Source organism: Gigantopelta aegis, chromosome 4 (assembly GCF_016097555.1).
Source record: "Gigantopelta aegis isolate Gae_Host chromosome 4, Gae_host_genome, whole genome shotgun sequence".
In the NCBI taxonomy this organism is placed as follows: Eukaryota; Metazoa; Mollusca; class Gastropoda; order Neomphalida; family Peltospiridae; genus Gigantopelta; species Gigantopelta aegis.
Window position 1 is genome coordinate 46,597,440 of NC_054702.1, and position 20,630 is coordinate 46,618,069.

The 20,630-nt window shown below is 35.8% G+C and overlaps 2 protein-coding genes across 3 annotated transcripts; both read left to right on the forward strand.

Annotated features, from left to right (window-relative positions):
* Positions 1-629: 629 nt before the first annotated feature.
* Positions 630-1,131, forward strand: LOC121369858 (uncharacterized protein K02A2.6-like). The gene is made up of 2 exons (XM_041494935.1): positions 630-705; positions 845-1,131. The coding sequence occupies exons 1-2, from the start codon at positions 630-632 to the stop codon at positions 1,129-1,131; spliced, it is 363 nt and encodes a 120-aa protein (XP_041350869.1).
* A 2,585-nt stretch (positions 1,132-3,716) lies between these two features.
* On the forward strand, positions 3,717-20,140 carry LOC121372074 (sphingomyelin phosphodiesterase 2-like). Of its 2 annotated transcripts, XM_041498335.1 has the most exons (9): positions 3,717-3,917; positions 4,784-4,871; positions 6,580-6,682; positions 9,059-9,135; positions 10,169-10,352; positions 13,015-13,218; positions 14,798-14,927; positions 16,012-16,137; positions 19,370-20,140. In XM_041498335.1, exons 2-9 carry the CDS (start codon positions 4,837-4,839, stop codon positions 19,714-19,716), a joined length of 1,206 nt encoding a protein of 401 aa, XP_041354269.1. In that variant the 5' UTR covers positions 3,717-3,917; positions 4,784-4,836; the 3' UTR covers positions 19,717-20,140. The 2 variants fall into 2 exon arrangements, with proteins under 2 accessions (XP_041354269.1, XP_041354271.1); XM_041498337.1 differs by lacking the exon at positions 3,717-3,917 and having other exon boundaries at positions 4,786-4,871; positions 6,580-6,635.
* Positions 20,141-20,630: the final 490 nt, after the last annotated feature.

Consider the following 20,630-nt stretch of genomic DNA (forward strand, 5'->3'; position numbering starts at 1 on the left):
TGTTGGGCTCTGGAAAAGTTTAACCATTATGTCTATGGTAAACATGTCATCGTGGAAACTGACCACAAGCGATTAGAAAGCATATGGAAAAAGAGCATTGCAAGTGCATCGCCCAGATTACAGTGTCTACTGCTCAGAATGTCAAAATATGATGTTGAGGTTCGATACATCACAGGGAAGTCAAATGTGGTGGCTGACGCATTGTCACGTGTCAGTTACATGAAAAAACCAGACTTTGACAATGGAGTACCATTGATTGAGGTTGACATCATTACAAGTAGTCTGCCCGCAACTCCAGCCAAACTGGAAGAAATCCGTCAGTGTACAACCAAGGATGCAAAATTGTGTCATTTAAAGGACATCATATACCATTGTTGGCCAGAATATAGTAGTGACTGTCCGCCTGATCTGAAAGAATACTGGACTTTCAGAGAAGATTTAAGTGTCGAGAATGGCTTGGTCTTGAAGGGACACCGTCTAGTAATTCCAGACAAACTGCGTCCTTAGATGCTAAATATCATCCATCAAGGACATCTTGGGTCTGAGAAATGCCAGCTGAAGGCTAAAGATTGCTTGTTCTGACCTGGTATCTCAAAAGATATTAAAGAGATGACTGCCTCATGTAACACATGCATACAGTTCTCGAAACAGCAGCCCAGGGAAACCTTGTTTCAACACAACGTGCCAAGTTACCCATGGCAAAAGGTAGCCTCTGATCTGTTGGACTACAAAGGAGCACAGTACCTAATCACAGCTGATTACTACAGCAAATTCCCAGTGGTCCGAAAACTATAAACTACTTCATCAACATATATCATTCAACAGTTAAAATCCATATTTGCAGAAAATGGAATACCGGAAACCTTGGTTTCGGATAATGGGCCACAGTACAGCAGTCGTGAGTTCGCTTCATTCTGCAAATCATGGGGAATCACTCATGTGACGAGCTCACCCCTCTACCCGCAAAGCAATGGATTCATTGAAAGAATGGTACAGACCGTAAAAAACTTACTTAAGAAATCTGAAAGTTCCGGACAAGATCCATATCTGGCCTTGTTGGCGTATCGAACTACTCCGATCGACAACAAATTAGCAGCACCAGCCAAACTGCTCAACAACAGAGACTATTGAACTCAACTACCATCAAGTGGCCGTTTACAATGCCTCCAGTCAGATGATTCAAATGTTGAACAGCTTCAACATCGCCAAAACATCCAGAAACACCAATATGACAAAAGATCCAGTGACTTAAGTGAACTTTCTCCCAGAAAACATGTTGTTATGTACCAACCGACATCAAACACCTGGATTCCAGCAGAAATAAAAGGTGTCTCCGATAAACCCAGATCGTACATTGTCGAAACTGTTAACGGGGTGGAATATCGTCGGAACCGTTCACATCTTAAGCCGGTGAAGACCCAACCACCTGATGGCGAAACTCGACGATCCGACAATGAAACACAACTGCCTGACAGCGAATCAACCCAGGGAGAAGCACAAGATTCAAGGGGTTACATACTATACCTTCTGAACCACGAACATGTACTACTAGAAGTGGTCGTGTTGTGAAGTCGCCTCATAGATTAGACTTGTAGTGGCTAAACAGTATTATTATAACTCTATATAATTTAGTCAGATATTAATAAGTAGTCTATGACAATGTGCCAAACCAAGGACAAGACTGTGACCAAATTAGTCATATTAATATCAGAATTAACATTACAAGAAAGTATCCAAAAAACTTGAGATACTAACAGTTTATTTTATTATTTTGAAGTTTTAATTTCTTAAAGAGCTTTATGTTTTAAAACATTTTTTAATTTAAGTTAATTGTTCTACAATTGGTACAGCATTTAAAAGTAAGAATATTACTTTAGAGTAGCTAGTAATTTTTTCTTATTGTTTTCTAAAAGGCGGAGATGTGAAGTGCATTAATTGTAAGAACTACGGTACTAACAAGTGCGCGCTACACGTGCACAGTTGAGACTACCGGCCCGACCCGGTATGGTCGCTGGCACAATGTAACAAGAGAGAATAAACAAATTACACATGCTACACCAGTAGTTAGCTTCATACAGTTACAATAACAAATGACATCACCTAATTTTTAGACAGTTGGGGGCGAAATGTGGTTCACCACAGTAAAACAATTATGAGTTGTTGGGCACTGGTTGAGACGAGAATAAAACCACCAACATCGTATTCTACACGACTTCGCGTTATAGACCTACTCGGTATTTCCATTATATTACAAAAAGAAATGACGCCACGCTATTGTTAGACAGTTGGAAGGGAAGTATGGCTCTACACAGCTTAAACAACGATCTAACAGTTGTTGGGCACTGTTTCCAACGAGAACAAACCCATACACGTCATATCCTACACGAAATCGCGCTCTACCCACTAAGCATAATAATACCTACTATACTAAATACTTCCATTAGGTTACAGTGAGAAATGACGTCACACAATTGTTAGACGCTTGGAAGCGAAGAATCCCAGCAACATAAACAACGATATACGGTTCGTTTGGTACTAGTTAGGACTAGAATAAAACTATCGACTTCATATCCTAGACATCGCGTTTTTTTCACCAAACTCAGTATTACTATTGTATTACAATGACAAATGAGACGTCACGTCATTGTTACACCTTGGAAGTGAAGCTTGGCTCCCGACATTATAAATAACGATTTAACAATGGACACTGGTTGGGTCAAGAATAAAACTACTGGCTTCATATTATACACTATGTTACAATGAGAAATGACGTCACGCAATTGTTAAACGATTGGACTTCCAACAGCATAAACAATGATATAAGAGTTGTTGCACACTGGTTGGGACCAGGGCCGGATTTATACCTTGTGGGCCTGGGGCATTTCAGGTTCGGGGGCCCCTCAACATAGAAACTAAATTACATGACAAATAAATTTAAAAAAAAACTAATTTTATAATCCTGAGTTTGCTGCATTGTTAGATGTTTCTGACTAATAAAATATTTCTACGATTAATCTTACATATTAAATATATTTTCTTGTTTAGAATATCAGTGTCTGTATATTTAATGTGTTTCTGGTCGTCTTAATATTTGTAAGAAGCCCAAACTGGATTTCGTCTTCAAATAATTTCGTACGTACGAAAAAAATAGTACAAATATTAGAACGATCAGAAACATGTTTAATATATAGCCACTAATATTTTATGCAGAAAAAATATATTTGATATGTAATTACAATCGTTAAAAAGTCTCTGTTAGTCGATAACATCTTAAAAATTGCAGCAAACTCAGGAATGTCACTTTAAACTTTATTTTTTAAAAAGGGATTAGCACACATTGGCATTCAGGAGAATTGCATGTCGATACACCATTTATAATTTTGCAGAAATGAGCGTTTCTAATCAATTAAACCTATTATAACTAAAAACTAACCATAACCCTGTTTTGCGTTTCTTGTGATGTTTAGTATATTTTCCAATCCCTTCTGAAGTCTACAATTAGGCTAGCTGCAAACACATTTTGTTTCAAATACTAGTAATCATGTAATAATGTAATAATGCAATTGCGTGTTCAAAGTCTTCAATCGAAGCAAACTGATTCAAATACTAGTACTAGGCCAGGGTGCAAGATGACCAGGGTACGAAATTAATACGTCACAAAATCACTAGACACCGGTGTGAAGAAAGGGCAATAACTCTACATAGATATCCTCATGGGCAAGTTTTGCTATTTCTTCACGAGTCTGTAAACAGTCTTAGTAGCTTACATAAATGTTAATGTCATTTTTCGAAAACATATTTTTTTTTTTTTAAATGTATATTACTTTAGTCTTTAGTACCCAAACATTTATAAGACATTATTTCACTAGATAGGTTCAGACAAATTCAAGTTCCAAGCTGAAAGTGTCACGGTTACGGTGTGTTGATTGTTTAGAAATTGGAGTTCAACTTTGAAATAACCTACACGTTAAAAGATCTATTTAAAATATTATTTTATTGTTTTAGAACTCAGTAGGCTCTTCCATTTTTAATAATAATATTTTTTATTTTCAAACATGGGTGTCCGCAGAGATTTTTCCAGTTGTGATAAGACGTGTTGGTACATAGTTCATCAAGATAAACTCGAGTAGTCAAGGTTTATCTTGATGAACTATAGTCTATACTATAGCCTAGTCCTTTCCGCAGGAAACGCCTCTTTTCATACTATGGAATTTAATACAAGTTATTTATTTATGAGCCTTTTTTTTCTAAAATGTACACAAAAATAGTATTTTTGTTAGTACTTCATTATTATTCATAACAAGTAATCCAAAATCTGCTATACTAAAGAGACAATAAAGTTAAGTACCGTAAGACATAATTCATGAGTATTATTGACATTAATATAAACAATAGAATTTAAAAAGTACCATGCCTAGCTGGAGTTCCCCTGCTGGTGATAATATTTTATTTTAATATCTTCATGACTGAGCAATATTTTTGGTTATGTCTGGTTTTGTAGAAAACATTTAAAAATTGGGATATATCATGTTTGAAACAAAACAAATTAATAGAATTCAATTTATTAGAAAATAAGAAGGTTTGGTTTGTAAAAATTGGTTTCAAAGTAGTTATATTCATACATTTTATGAAACCATACTTTTGCATTTATAAATCAGTTAAGCAAAAAATAGAAAAACGTTACTTAATACCTGAAGAAAAAAAATATATATTGTATTTTGCATCTAATCTCTTCATATATATATATACATGTATGTATATTATGTATTAAACTTTTTTTTAGTGCCTTGTTCTGTCATTACTGGACGATATTAGTACCTGTATTTTGTAATCACAATGACAACGCTGAGAATTTTAACACTGAATTGCTGGTAAGTATCAACAGTTACTAGTGTTTAAATTTACAGTTGGAAGTCATTCTGTGACAGTAAGAATAACCTAGCCATGTGGTTTTTTAATTGAAATTACTTATTTGTCCTGATGAGAATAAAGTTTATCAACATATTGGGTTTTTTTTATCTGAAGTCCTGAATTCTTTTTATAGACATCATCTTTCAGGGCTAGCTCTGTGTGTGCAGAACATTTTGCCAAATTATCTATTAAACTTCAAAAATTGCAGAAAACTACATGTATTTTCCAAAAAATGTGAATCATTACATGAAATTATTTCACAAACTTAAAAAACAATTTGTCAGTTGTTTGAAAGTTCACAGTTGGAAGATTTGGTGAGTGCCAGAGCTAGCCTAGTAAATATCTCTACAATCGGTGTAAAGAAGAAAACATTTTGTAATATGATGTACACAATTCATAATATAATTTTTTGTATGATGTGTTAATTGTTTGGGGTTTTTTAATATGTAATTCATCAATAAATATTTAGTTTTGCTATATTTATTAGACACAAAACTTTTAATTTTCATTTCTTATATACTTTATTTAGAGAGATTTTAGGGTATGTAATTTTACCCTCCATACCCTCTGGCAAAACTTGAGTTTAAACAAAAAATAAATTAAAATAACTTTCAGTAGCAACATGTTTATTGTTCCATTGTACTGTGGCGGTGAAACAAATATTATCTTAAGACGTTTGTTTTATTTAACGACTCCACTAGAGCACATTGATTTATTAATCATAGATTATTGGATGTCAAACATTTGGTAATTTTGATATATTAAAGTCCGAACCAAATTGTGAACAACTACGATAAATTACTCTCCTACCTTTAATTACTGTTACATTTCCCCCAAATTTTGTCCAGACACAAGTTGTAAAAAACCCATTACAGTGACACAGATTCCACATACAAGACTGTAACGATGTCGCCAGTATCGACTTCGCTGAGATACATGCAGTTTTTTGCCGTCTGCCATTTTTTTATTTTATGGAATACTCTTCAAGAGGGGTGTAAGCCTCCAAAGTACATGTATGTGACATAATATAAAATCACCGGCCTCAGTGGCGTCGTGGCAGGCCATCGGTCTACAGGCTGGTAGGTACTGGGTTCGGATCCCAGTCGAGGCCAGGCATGGGATTTTTAATCCAGATACCGACTCCAAACCCTGAGTGACTGCTCCGCAAGACTCAATGGGTAGATGTAAACCACTTGCACCGACCAGTGATCCATAACTGGTTCAACAAAGGCCATGGTTTGTGCTATCCTGCCTGTGGGAAGTGCAAATAAAAGATCCCTTGCTGCCTGTCGTAAAAAGAGTAGCCTATGTGGCGACAGCGGGTTTCCTCTAAAAACAGTGTCAGAATGACCATATGTTTGACGTCCAATAGCTGATGATAAGATACAAAAATCAATGTGCTCTAGTGGCGTCGTTAAATAAAACAAACTTTACTTTACTTTTTAATATAAAATCAATGGTCTCTAGTGGTATCTTAAAACTTTTAATTTTCATTTCTTATATACTTTATTTAGAGTGTCAATGTAGGACTTATGTAATAGAAAATCTTGTTCTTAGTAAATGAGTCCAGTCTGGCTCCCTCACCCTGTTCATTCATGGAATTCACTTGTAGGTCTTACAGAGTTCAGTATTTCACAATTAAATAATAACTTGTATTTTGTTTTATAGGGGGATTCCAATACCAGTTGTATGCAAAAATCGGTGTGATCGCATTGAGGCAATAGGTGATGAAATTTCCAAAAGAGATTATCATTTAGTTATTTTGGAGGAGGTATGAACTTATCAGTCAATCACTGCATTTCATATGCTTTGACAAATTGTCAACAGCAGTTCTCTTACTATCATTATCATCTATCTAAAAATAAAATTTCAGGGTATATAATTTTACACTCCATAACCTCTGGCAAAAACTCTGACATATATATATATGCTACCTTTGATGAATGATAAAAGAAAAAGTTTGTTACGTCTTTTAGAACTAGAACTCTTTATCTAAAAATTAAAAATATAAATCCATTAATTTCCAAGATTTTAGGGTACGTAATTTTACCCTCCATACCCTCTGGCAAAACTTGAGTTAAAAATTTTTAAAATTAAAATAACTTTCAGTAGTAACACGTTTATTGTTCCATTGTACTGTGGCGGTGAAACAAATATTTTTAAAGAACGATTTTAACTTTAAAATATAACACACATGCTTAGGTGCGCAGACTTAGGTGCCACCGGTGTATACAGGCCCTAATCTTGTCAGCGAAATCAGCTTTTTCTTCGCCGAGAGTCGACTCAAGTCGCCGAGTTGTTAGCAGTAGTGAGAAGTTGAAGTCAACGTAATATTTTGGACTTGATCCAATTTCAAAAATGAAATAATACAACAGACGTCAAGATCCCGACTTGTTTAGTGTCATAACTCACTTGGCACCTTGTCGCCGTATGTCGGACAGTGTTTTTTCTTTGGCATCAGACTGTATCCTCGAGTAATCGCAAACCTGCCTATTAACAGGAAATGGTTTCTGCGCATGTGCATTTTAATGACCGATTGATTTGATGAAATAATGTTTTACCTTGTTCAATTTATTATCAAGATCAACCAAAAAATGTTCATACTCATGCCAGTTTCTGTTGTGAAGAGATTAAATACATGTCATTGTATAATGTTGACATTCTTCAGATATACCCATAACTGGGCTATTGTTTCTCAAAGTGACTCATGTCGCGCAGTGTGCTATGACCAGTGAAGCGTTGTTAATCCTCAGCCACGTTCATTTCAGTAATGCCAGAAAATACTAATTAATATTTAATTATAGAATAATGGCACATTATCAACTACTTAATAATATCACATTTTTAATGAAACATAACTGTTTTGTTTAAACTTTATTACAGGAAGTAGTATTTTATATCGAAATATTACAATTAGAACCAAGTGTCGAAACGTTAAGAAATGTACCAATAAATGTTCACTTCATCTATTTTTATCAAACTTCGCCCCTTTCTTCTGGGAAGGGAAAAGTCACTTCTACTTTTTCAATCTAAATTAGGGCCTGGTACATACATGTGTAAACTAACAAATATTTTCATAAGAGTGAAGGAATGTACATGTACACACTTATCCTAATTCTAAAATGCTCCAACCCCATAGTTCAATATAACTGTTTTTGATATGCCTATCTATGATGGGTTGTATTATGGTATGGTATTGTCCATACGTCTGTCTGTTAACTTTTTCTTGTCCGCACCATATCATGCATACAGATGCATACAGGACCGTTACACCTCACATATAGGAACAACTTGAGATGACGGTGTGTCGCATACTATTACTAGGTCACCGTGACCTACTTTTTACGGTCTACTGCACATAACAGTAAATCTATGTCCGGACCATATTTTGCATACAGGACCACCAAACCTCACATGTAAGAACAACTTGGCATGGCAGTGTGTCGCGTACTATTACTAGGTCACTGTGACCTACTTTTCATGGTCTACTACACATAACAGTAAATCCTTGTCCAGATCATATCTTGCATACAGGACCATCAAACCACATGTAGGAACAACTTTGGATGGTGGTTGATCCAAAACAAACAGTTCATCCATCCCATTGCAAAAATTTCACATAGACTTGAATCATACCCTAATATATTCATTAATATAGATATGGTTTTCCATCAAATGTCTGATGGGCGTATTATGTACCTCATTGGTACTCTTGTTGCTTTTTATAAACCAACTCTAGTGCTCCAACAAGGGCTAGTGGATTTGTCGAATCCTGCAATTACATTCCAATAATAATGGTAAAATGCTGGACCATGACCCGTCTACTGTCCTGTCTGTATAAAAGATTATTGCTGCATGTATGTAAACTTGAATATACAGTAGAATCTCGTTGGGTCAAACCTGGGAGGGTCGAATACACCACAACTCTCAAGCCAAAAACAAAGTCCCGAGTTACACTTACATGATTGTAACCGAATGGTCAAACTACCCAATGGGTCAAATACTTTCTCGAACACCGATAGGGTTTGAGCCAGTGAGATTCAACTGTAGATCTAAAGTATGTTATCAGTAGAATAAAATCAGTTGTATTCTTAACAAATTTTCAAATTATGATGTTGGTGAAAATGTTTTTTTGTTTTTTTTTCAGGTTTGGCTTTCGTCGGACTACAAGATACTGTGTGAAAAAATATGTCCAGTTTTACCTCATGCACACTACTTCTACAGGTGATAATTAATTAATTGTTAAATTTTGACATTTAACATTAATTAAAGTTAATAACACACTCACTAATATAATAAAAAGAAGTTAACCTAATATTTTCATAAGACGTTTGTTATATTTAACTACACCACTAGAGCACATTCATTTATTGATGATCGGCAATTGGATGTCAAACATTTGGTATTTTTTTACATACTAGTACATGTAGTTTTAAAGAGGTAACTCATTACATTTTTCCAATTTTTATATGAAAATGTTTAGCCATTGGGCTATTTCTTGTTCTAACCAGGTCCAGAACTCTATTAATGTTACTATATCCTATTTTAAGATTCAGGTGCATCTATCCCAAGTGTGGTATCTGGCATGGCTAGTGGCCTGGTTTGGCATATCGTTCTAGACAGTGCACCACAACTGGTATATCAAAGGCCATGGTATGTACTATCCAGTCTGTGGGATAGTGCATATATCTAAATGATCCTTTGCTACTAATGGAAAAATATAGCGGGTTTCCTCTCTAAGATTAGAAGTAAAAATTACCAAATGTTTGACATCCAATAGCTGATGATTAATAAATCAATGTGCTCTAATGGTGTCATTAAACAAAACAAAGTTTAATTTTTTTAACCAGAGCCTAAAATCCCAAAAGTGAAAAAAGCTACAATTTCTCATTATCATTCATTGGTTTAACTGGTCAGTTAATTGGGTAGTTCAGTTCATTGCAACTAATGAACTAGCACACGTATATAAAATTGAATGCAAGGTCATGGAAAGTTATTGAAAATGAAAATTGACTGATGATTAAAAAATTGTCCCCGTTTAAAATAATATAACATATTGACAGTTCACATGAAAACTTTGTAATATTATTTGAATATGCTGAGAAAGGCAGAAAAATTCTTGATAATTCTCCAAAAACTTTAAAATATCTCAAAATGGTAGTGGAAAATCATGGAATTTGGTTTATGACAAAAGTGTATGAATTTTACAGGAATTGTACAGACTAGTAACGTGTGTTTTATTGTTTCTCTTCGTCAGCGGAATGCTTGGCACTGGCTGTTGTGTCTTCTCCAAGTTTCCCATCGGTGAGACGATGTATTTTCACTTCAGCCTGAACGGATTTGCTCACAAGGTCTGGCATGCAGACTGGTATGCTGGGAAAGGGGTCGGTCTCTGTAAGATGGTCATCGACGGTCTTCATATCAACTTGTACTCCAGTCATGTGAGAATCAGTCTAGATATGAGTTTTCATGAGTCAACAGTACAGGGATGAAAGTTTTTTTTTAAATCCGCCCCTTTTCAACTTTCATTCGTTCCGCCTAAAATTTCTGGAGTTTAGATCCAACTTTAGATCTAACATGGCTGCGCCCATTGTGGCCGCCATATTTGTTTATTCGCCATTGGCCAGATTTGTCTCGCGAAGTATCATCTGCGCGAGACCAATGCGCAGATCGTATACATTGGTCGCGTCATGTTGGACAAAGTGGTGTCGTTAAACAAAACAAACTAAATGATCTTTAAAAAGTTGATAACGCTATATTAGACTTAAGCAAAGATCAGTATGTAACATTTCAGATCAAATTCAGACTAATTTGTGGAAATTATTTAATGCAAAAAAAACTTGGTCTATTTTTTTTTAATCTGGGAAAAGATACCTGTGTGTTTATCCATGTAGTGTTTTTGAACTGGTGAGCAAAGACAAAGTTAGTGAAATGTTTCATTTTTAATTTCATGTACAGGTGTAACCTCACATTGACTGTTGGGAGCAGTTACAATTTTGTCAAAACATTGTTTTGACTGCTTTGTGCAAAGATACAATTTCGAAAATGTTAAAGTTGATAGACCCTAGTTTTTAAACGCTGCTATTAGACATGTTTGTTTGACGATTGAAATAAGACATGAATTGCATTATAATATATAGATTTTCCATTTCCATACATCCAAAGTGTTTCTAATCATCCTGTTGTTTCTAATACCACGAAAAGCTTTTTTCATATTTTAAAAAATGCTGGTACATTTGAGAAGTAAGGATTATGGAGTTGAACTCTAGTCCGAGTTTTTTTTTAAAGCCTATTTTCTTGTTGGAACGTCACAGACTCTTGTTTCACTCTACTGTAACAGGCTCTTGTTTCACTCTACTGTAACAGGCTCTTGTTTCACTCTACTGTAACAGACTCTTGTTTCACTCTTCTGTAACAGACTCTTGTTTCACTCTACTGTAACAGACTCTTGTTTCACTCTACTGTAACAGACTCTTGTTTCACTCTTCTGTAACAGGCTCTTGTTTCACTCTACTGTAACATGCTCTTGTTTCACTCTTCTGTAACAGACTCTTGTTTCACTCTACTGTAACATGCTCTTGTTTCACTCTACTGTAACAGACTCTTGTTTCACTCTACTGTAACAGACTCTTGTTTCACTCTACTGTAACAGGCTCTTGTTTCACTCTTCTGTAACAGGCTCTTGTTTCACTCTACTGTAACAGGCTCTTGTTTCACTCTACTGTAACAGACTCTTGTTTCACTCTTCTGTAACAGACTCTTGTTTCACTCTACTGTAACAGGCTCTTGTTTCACTCTTCTGTAACAGGCTCTTGCTTCACTCTACTGTAACAGGCTCTTGTTTCACTCTACTGTAACAGACTCTTGTTTCACTCTACTGTAACAGGCTCTTGTTTCACTCTACTGTAACAGACTCTTGTTTCACTCTACTGTAACAGACTCTTGTTTCACTCTACTGTAACAGGCTCTTGTTTCACTCTACTGTAACATGCTCTTGTTTCACTCTTCTGTAACAGACTCTTGTTTCACTCTACTGTAACATGCTCTTGTTTCACTCTACTGTAACAGACTCTTGTTTCACTCTACTGTAACAGACTCTTGTTTCACTCTACTGTAACAGGCTCTTGTTTCACTCTTCTGTAACAGACTCTTGTTTCACTCTACTGTAACAGACTCTTGTTTCACTCTACTGTAACAGGCTCTTGTTTCACTCTTCTGTAACAGGCTCTTGTTTCACTCTACTGTAACAGGCTCTTGTTTCACTGTTCTGTAACAGGCTCTTGTTTCACTCTACTGTAACAGGCTCTTGTTTCACTGTTCTGTAACAGGCTCTTGTTTCACTCTACTGTAACAGGCTCTTGTTTCACTCTACTGTAACAGACTCTTGTTTCACTCTACTGTAACAGGCTCTTGTTTCACTCTACTGTAACAGGCTCTTGTTTCACTCTACTGTAACATACTCTTGTTTCACTCTACTGTAACATACTCTTGTTTCACTCTACTGTAACAGACTCTTGTTTCACTCTACTGTAACAGACTCTTGTTTCACTCTACTGTAACAGGGCTAGCTCTGGCACTTGCCAAATTCACACTTGCCAATTTATAAAACAATTGGTGAATTGTACCTCAATTTTGCGAAATAATTTAATGTAATAATTGATATTTTGCTGGAAGATAAATGTGCTTCTACAATTTTTTAACATGAAGACATAAGTTGGCGAAATTTTCTGATTACCCAGAGCTAGCCCTGATGTTACAGCTTTGTAGATTCACCAAACTTGGTGTACCATTTTGTCGGTGGGCCCATTGGCTATGTCTCGTTCCAGCCAGTGCACCATCACTGGTATATCAAAGGCTGTGGTATATGCTATCCTGTCTGTGGGATGGTGCATATAAAAGGTCCCTTGCTACTAATGGAAAAATGTAGTGGGTTTCCTCTCTAATGACTATATGTCGAAATTAACTAATGTTTAACGTCCAATAGCCGATGATTATTAAATCAGTGTGCTCTAGTGGTGTCATTAAACAAAACAAACTTTGATTTTTCTTTTTGGTATCCATTTTCACTAGGGTCTGCAACTTTGAAATGCTTTTGTTATTCAGATACATGCGGAGTACAACCGAGCCAATGATGAGTATTTATCGCACCGGATTGCCCAGTGTTTCGAGATGAGTCAGTTCATAAAGCAGACGTCCGGGACGTGTGATCTCGTTATTCTTGCCGGTGATCTCAACATGTTGCCGTCTGATCTCGGCTACAGAGTGATACTGACCAATGGAAATCTCCAAGACTGCTGGACTGATAAGGTTTGATGGGAAAAGTTTTCCATATTGTCTTACTCAGTTGTTGTCCATCTGTCTTAGACTCCAGGGCCCTGTTCAACAAAGTGATCTTAGCGCTAAGATCACCTTAAATGCATAACTACCTGATGCACTTAAGGTGATCTTAGTGCTAAGATCGCTTCATGGAACGAGGCTCAAGGCGCAAACTTAAAAAGTGCCATAGGATCAGAATTACTGCCGTCACTAAGACTCCCCTATGACGGTGAAATGAATATATCTGGCGTGCATTATCTGCCAGTATTTAACATCCATACATACAACATGTGACAGATAGCCCTTCTTGTATTTGTGGGCATCCAGTTGAAGAGCCATATAACCGTAAATAAAATGTGTTGAGTGTTGACATTTTTGTCCAACATACGCTGCAGCTCGCAAACCCATTTACTGAACTATTATAATCTCAAGTGTCATACTTTACTATTTGGAGATTCTAATTTAAGTGTCCAACATAATACATGTATCTCTATATTTAAATCTGTTAAGAATTTTCTTATTAATAGTAAGTGTTTCGAGATCAATTAACCATTCTAGCTGTTTGCTATTTATTCTTTGTTTCTTCTACACCTTTCTCTCTTCTATTTTTTCCCCCAACTATCCGTCTTATCTTTATTGTAATATTGTTCTAGCCATCTTGATGTATAACATGTATATTTGTTAAATATAGGGAGAGGCCTTAATATAGGCACTTGCCTGTTGGCCAATCCCATTTTGATCTGCACATAAATATTGTTTAAACCAACATTCGTACATTTGAAAGATGTCTACATGCAACAAAATGACCTTTTAATCAAATTTATTTGCTGCAAAAGTCACTATTTAAAAAAATCTCCAGAGGCATGCTCAAAAGTGCTCTAGGTGGGAAATTTCACCCGTGGCAATTTTTTTTTTAAATGCTGTTGATGACAACTTGTTACATTCGAGCCCTTAACTCACTTTTTATTAATGCAAGTCTGCACACAATTTATAGCATTATGAACAAAATGTGCATTTCCATATCTGCATTTTCGCAAGAATATTACAACACAAAATGTTACGTTGTCAAAATATATTTTTAGGCCACTTTGCATTATGATGTCTACCCTGAAAAACTCGATAATAGAAAAAAATTGCTCATCGATCGACCAAAAGATATGTATCTGCATTGTATCAATAAACCCGCACACTAAAACGAGCATGAAATAGTGTTAATGTTAGATAAATAATAAAACTGTTCTTAACATAGCAACTTTGCCCATTATGTTCATAAGTTAGATCTAATCAACGGACGATTCAACAATGTCCTGAAATGCTTTTAAATAAAAGAAAACATTGGTTTAAACAATATTTATTGGACAAAAACATATTGGGATTGGTCAACAGGATTAGCCTATATTTAATTAAGTCATCTCCCTAAATTTTACATGCGGATACATGTTTAAATACCAAAAAGCATTCTGCTCCTTTCAGTATGTGTTGACATATCTTGTTGATATGTTGAAGTAGAGCCATTTTGATCAGCATGCTCAGCAGACAATGTCTCTGATTGTAATTGTTTATTTGTCAGGAAAAGACTACTAGTGATGAGGCGGGTAACACCTGTGAATTGCCTGACAACAGCTACACCAGTGCAGAAGACACAAAAGTAAATCCTCTTGGCAAGCGAATAGATTACATCTTGTACCGAGCTAATCAAGGTGAGTCAAGTTAATTCAAGTGAGTCAAGTTAATCCCAGTGAGTCGAGCTAAGTTAGGTGAGTTGAGCTAAGTTAGGTGAGTCACGCTAATCCAGGTGAGAAGCTAATCGAGGTGAGTCAAGTTAATCCCAGTGAGTTGAGCTAAGTTAAGTGAGTCATGCTAATCGAGGTGAGTCAAGTTTATCCCAGTGAGTTGAGCTAAGTTAGGTGTGTCAAGTTAATCCCAGCGAGTCGAGCTAAGTTAGGTGAGTCATACTAATCGAGGTGAGTCAAGTTTATCCCAGTGAGTGGAGCTAAGTTAGGTGTGTCAAGTTAATCCCAGCGAGTCGAGCTAAGTTAGGTGAGTCATACTAATTGAGGTGAGTCAAGTTTATCCCAGTGAGTCGAGCTAAGTTAGGTGAGTCATACTAATCGAGGTGAGTCAAGTTTATCCCAGTTAGTTGAGATAAGTTAGGTGAATCAGGCTAATCAAGGTGAGTCAAGCTAATCTAGGTGAGTTGAGCTAATCAAGGACAGTTGAGCTAAGTTTGGTGGGGTTTTTTATATTGAGATAATGAGAATGATAGGCAGAGGGTGATAGATGAGAAAGATCAATGAAAGTGCAAGCCAGCTTTGACAGGATTTGAACCATTGAGATCATTCGGACACATCCAGGTAAATCATGCTAATCCAGGTGAGTCCGTCTAATCAAGGTGAGTTGAGCCAAGTTAGGTGGGTTAAAATAATTCGGGCACATCCAGGAGAGTCAAGCTAATCATGTTGAATTGAACTAATCGTGTTAAATCGTGCTAATCCAGGACAGTCTTAAGTAATCAGGCAAGTGTCGATAGTCCAGGTGTCCTTAGGAAGTAAGTAAGTACTTCTCTTTCTAGCATGTTCAGCAGCTACAAACATTAGGAGATGTTGTAGCCCAATAGACAGTGTTGAGAAATAACTTGATTTACAACCTGTTTAATGTTATTCAGACCTCAACGTGAAAAAAAAAATTCAGATGAGTGATTAATTGCTCCCCTAACTTAATATTAAATAAACTCATTAAAAGTATTAATAGAAATTAATTTTTGATAATAACTTGTTGATTTAGGTGTGAAAGTCTTTATCAAGGAGGCCTCCGTGACGATGGGATGCATTCCAGGAAAACATTTTCACTACTCAGACCATGAGGCATTGGAGGCTGTTCTCAGAATTGAGAAATCTTCAGATGTAGTCTGTAAGTTTTCAACTGTTGGTTTAAACAATATTTATTTCTGTGTATATATTAACAGATGGAATTGTTCAATATATAAAGACCTTTCCCTACATTATACAATTCCCCTGTCATATGCAGAACTCTCTGGTGAAGTCAGAGATTATGCCCACAACAGGCATGCTTGAACAGTTCTCTGATGGAAGCATGCCAAAAATTACTCACACACCCACATTGTACAATTCAAATATTAACTGGTCAAAATGGACATTTAGTGTTGAAAAAAAGTAAAACTATTATATTTTCAACCTGTCAAAATATAAATATTTGCATATAGATTAGAACAGAGAAACAAAAAGAATAAAGGAGAAGGTGGACAGTTTTATCAGTCAAAACGTTTGCTTTCAGCAATGAAATTGTGGATTGCTTTGAAGATGAGACTATTTTCTTGTAGTGTTAAGTTGGAATCACCATATATTAATGTGTTGATATTTAAGTTTAAATAATATTATTTCTTTTACACCTGTTGGTGAGAACATTATTCGTTATTTTTGACACATAATATATGTGTGATAACAATTTAAAGACTGATGACCAGGTCCCATCTGCCATACCATTCAATGAAAAGGGGCACAATCAAAATTGATTGCTTCATGACAAACGAGTTAACCTGAAATCGATTTGTCTGTGACGCTAGGGCCGTAAATAGGTTTTAGTTGGATAAGATGCTTAAATTATTTTAAACCTGTTTTTGAGGATAAGTAAGAAATAGAATGCTATATAATTTTGCGTCTGTTAGATTTATTTTACAATATGTTTTTCCAAAACATCCAACTCTCTTTCTCTTGTTCGATATGTTATAAAACAACTCGTGATATAAATGGTATCTAACAGCCGTTTGTGTAGTATTCTCTATATATCACTGCATGGCATTGGCACATATGTAGACTAACATTACAAACAATAATGCTCTTTGAGCTCTTCAACATACTTATTATGATTGGTGCAATAGCTTCACAATACACATGCAGTATACCGTATAACCGGAAATTTTCGTGGTCTTAATTTTTCGTGGTTTGGGGTATAAAAATATTTCAAGGTTTCTTATTTTCGTTGTTTGCCAAATCTAAATTGAAAGTGATTTTATTTTCGAGTTTTAGCAAGTCTAGTTGCGAGAATACTTGCTATTGTTGATTAAAGTTTCACTTCGTCTGCCAGTTGTTCGATACTACCTACGTGTAAAGTTAAACAATAGAACAGTCACCTGTAGCCTAATTGGCCACTGTGATACCCGGTATGCTCTTCGACAGACAACTGATCACAGTCTTTGATTTTGTGTAAAGCCAATTAAGACGTATGTGTGAACAAAGCACTTAAGGACGCCATGAAGTCTAATTTTACCACATGGTATTCAAAGCGGGTTTCCCTGGATATGAAACACGGCGAAGTTGTAACGGACATCAAGATCGAAATGCGTACTTCGACGATAAAACCAATTCATGCAAGGTGGATTATGAAAGTTATGGCTGAATTAAAAATATGCCAGGAAATGTTGAAATCTGCATTCATCCACCCCAGAATCTCTGATGCGGACATTGACAAAAACAATATACGAAATTTAAAAATATTTCATTATATTCTACAAACAGTGAGATTCACGCAATATCTTTTTTAAAATTCTAACTTGTTGTTTTGACTATACTATTCTCTTGTCGTATCCGGTGGACTGCGCATGACAGGAAATAAAATGTTCCGGTAAATTGTCAGTGTGTTATGGTTTTCACAATAAATATTTTAGTTAGAATTTGTTGATTTTTTCAAATATTTTCAAGGATTTATATTTTCGATGCTGACTACTTACCCTCGAAACCCACGAAAATAAAAATCCTCAAAAATGTCCGGTTATACGGTATGTCAGATCTTGCTTCTTTAAAAAAACAAAAGGTTTGATTTTAAGGTCTGTAAGTTTGTCTATGCACATTTGGTAGAAATAAATATTTGTTTCCATTTCAGGAATAAAATATATAACTTAAATGACACAAATTACTGGAGAAAATTTTATTTATTTATGATTTCCAGGAGTCAGCCATTGTAACAAATACATCATGTGATGTTACATGCAATGGGCTGCTTGTAGCGACGTGAATGGTCCTGTCTCAGAAAGTGATACCATGACATAGATTTGTGTCACTGTATGAAAATTATGAGTGAAAAGATCACACAAGGGTTTGTTTGTTTTTGTTTAACACCACCACTAGAGCACATTGATTAATTAATCATCGGCTATTGGATGTCAAACATTTGGTAATTCTGACATGTAGTCATCAGAGGAAACCTGTTATATTTTTCCTAATGCAGCAAGGGATCTTTTATATGCACTTTCCCACAGACAGGAAAGCACATACCAGTCTTTGACCAGTTGTGGTGCACTGGCTGGAACAAGAAAAAATCCAATCAGTTGAATGGATCCATCGAGGTGGTTCAATCATCTCACACAAGAAGTAAAGGTCACAATGATAACTGAATATAATAAAATGTAGTGGTTCAACAACTAAGTAACACTATGTTATTCAAAGGGGACCAAGGTTGACAGGCCATTATTTTTTTTAATCACTGCTTAGTCTGAACATTGTCTGCAGTGGGAATTATTCTAAGCTGCAAATCATTTTACTTTACTTTAAACTAATTTTAAATCCTACCAATCGAAAAACAGATGGGCTTAAAAAACTGGCCTCAGTGGCATCGTGGTTAAGCCATCGGACATACGGCTGGTAGGTACAGGGTTCACAGCCCGGTACCGGCTTCCACCCAAAGCGAGTTTTAATGACTCAATAGATAGGTGTACGGCCATTACACGCTCTTCTCTCTCACTAACCACTAACAAATAACCCACTGTCATGGACAGACAGCCCAGATAGCTGAGGTGTATGCCCAGGACAGCGTGCTTGAACTGTAATTGGATATAAGCACGAAAATAAGTGAAATGAAAAATGATGGACTTAAATATGAGAATTCCCAGTAGTGTCAAAAAGACTCAGGATAACAGTGATGGCCACAAATTTACATGCTTCGTTGGAGAAAATTTATATTGTACCTGTGGTCATTTTTATTTTGCCATCTACACAATAGAAAGCGCCATACCTACTTATTCAGGTTCAATCAAATCGTCGCAATGATACCAGATTTTGATAATAGTACTGACAGTATTTTATTATTATCATTTTGGGATTAATTATTTTATCCTTGATTTTTTCAGCTCCATTAGAAGATGATGATCATTTGGAATCGGAGAGGAACCAGCATCTTCTAGAAGCAATTGAATTTATTGACATCGGCATGGAGCAGTCCAAGTTCAACGGAATGTTTTTTCAGTTCGGGTTTCTTCTCTTATTTATTCTACTTTTCCTGCTCAGCCAAACAGAAGCTGGCGGAGATCCCATGATTTTCTACATCCTCCTGTTTGTAAAGTTGGGCCTCACACTGGTCTTGGCTTTCTGCTTCTGGACTGGGGTCATGGTCACGAGAACAGATGCAAACAATTTTCTGGGTATCAAGTTAAACATTGCTAATGTCCTTAAAAATTCAAAGGTTAAAATTCAATGATTCTGATAAAACTGATTTTTTAATTATAACTAACAAACAAGACTGAAGAGACCATGTTCATATTCATGAGACACTTTATGTTCAATTATGGTAGCTGATTTAGCAGTCGCAGATTTTTATTGTAAAATTAAGCCAATTGTTATTGAAATTTATTTATTTTTTGCTGTGATCTTCCCTTCTTGATTGTGGCTGTGGCTAAAACTATTAAAATTAAAATTATTTTTATTGAAAAAAAAAAAGTCATTGTAAGGAAGGCAAAGTGAGTTACAATGCGTTACTGTCATAATTATAGTACTGGTATGTCGAGTCCACTTGGACATTTGACATTTTAAGACAAAAAGTATTGGACAAATGAATACTTTAGATGGAAAACTGTCATTATGCAACTTGGAGTGAGACCTATTAAAGTGATTGAAATGGCAGACTTATCAGTCTCTGCTTTTAACTGTACAGGGTGTATACCACCAAGTCAAATCCCATAGACGACTAAAACTCCTACCTGCAACATATACACCACAGATATAAATACTACCACCCCTCGCCCTTAAAGTGAATTGGAAAAAATTGGGGGTCAGGCTGCTCATTTCAGAGATAATAGGTAGCGTCTGTGACTGCACTAGTTCCACACAAAATTTTAGTACTATTTTGTACATGTACCCCATACATATTTCGAACACAAGGTTACTTGACAGTGGTACTAGCATTTTTTGCCCAGACAAAACAATTTTTTTTTACAACAAACACACTCACATTTATCAACAATCACAGGACTTGTGGTATTAACTGTTTTATCAAATTTTTGGTGAACCTCGAACTTTGACCCAGCCTGATGTTATTTGGTTTAGTACGACCTAGGTTCGAAAATATTCCTTGGTGATTAGTAGTCATGGGAAACTATCTTTTAAAACTATTTG

Bases quoted from the DNA above. Each gene is read 5' to 3' on its own strand.
- LOC121369858 (XM_041494935.1), top strand. From the start codon at position 630: ATGCATACAGTTCTCGAAACAGCAGCCCAGGGAAACCTTGTTTCAACA. The intron at 706-844 runs GTAGCCTCTGAT...CCATATTTGCAG, and splicing joins CAAGTTACCCATGGCAAAAG to AAAATGGAATACCGGAAACC.
- LOC121372074 (XM_041498335.1), top strand. From the start codon at position 4,837: ATGACAACGCTGAGAATTTTAACACTGAATTGCTG. The intron at 9,136-10,168 runs GTGATAATTAAT...TCTCTTCGTCAG, and splicing joins CATGCACACTACTTCTACAG to CGGAATGCTTGGCACTGGCT. The intron at 13,219-14,797 runs GTTTGATGGGAA...TTTATTTGTCAG, and splicing joins AAGACTGCTGGACTGATAAG to GAAAAGACTACTAGTGATGA.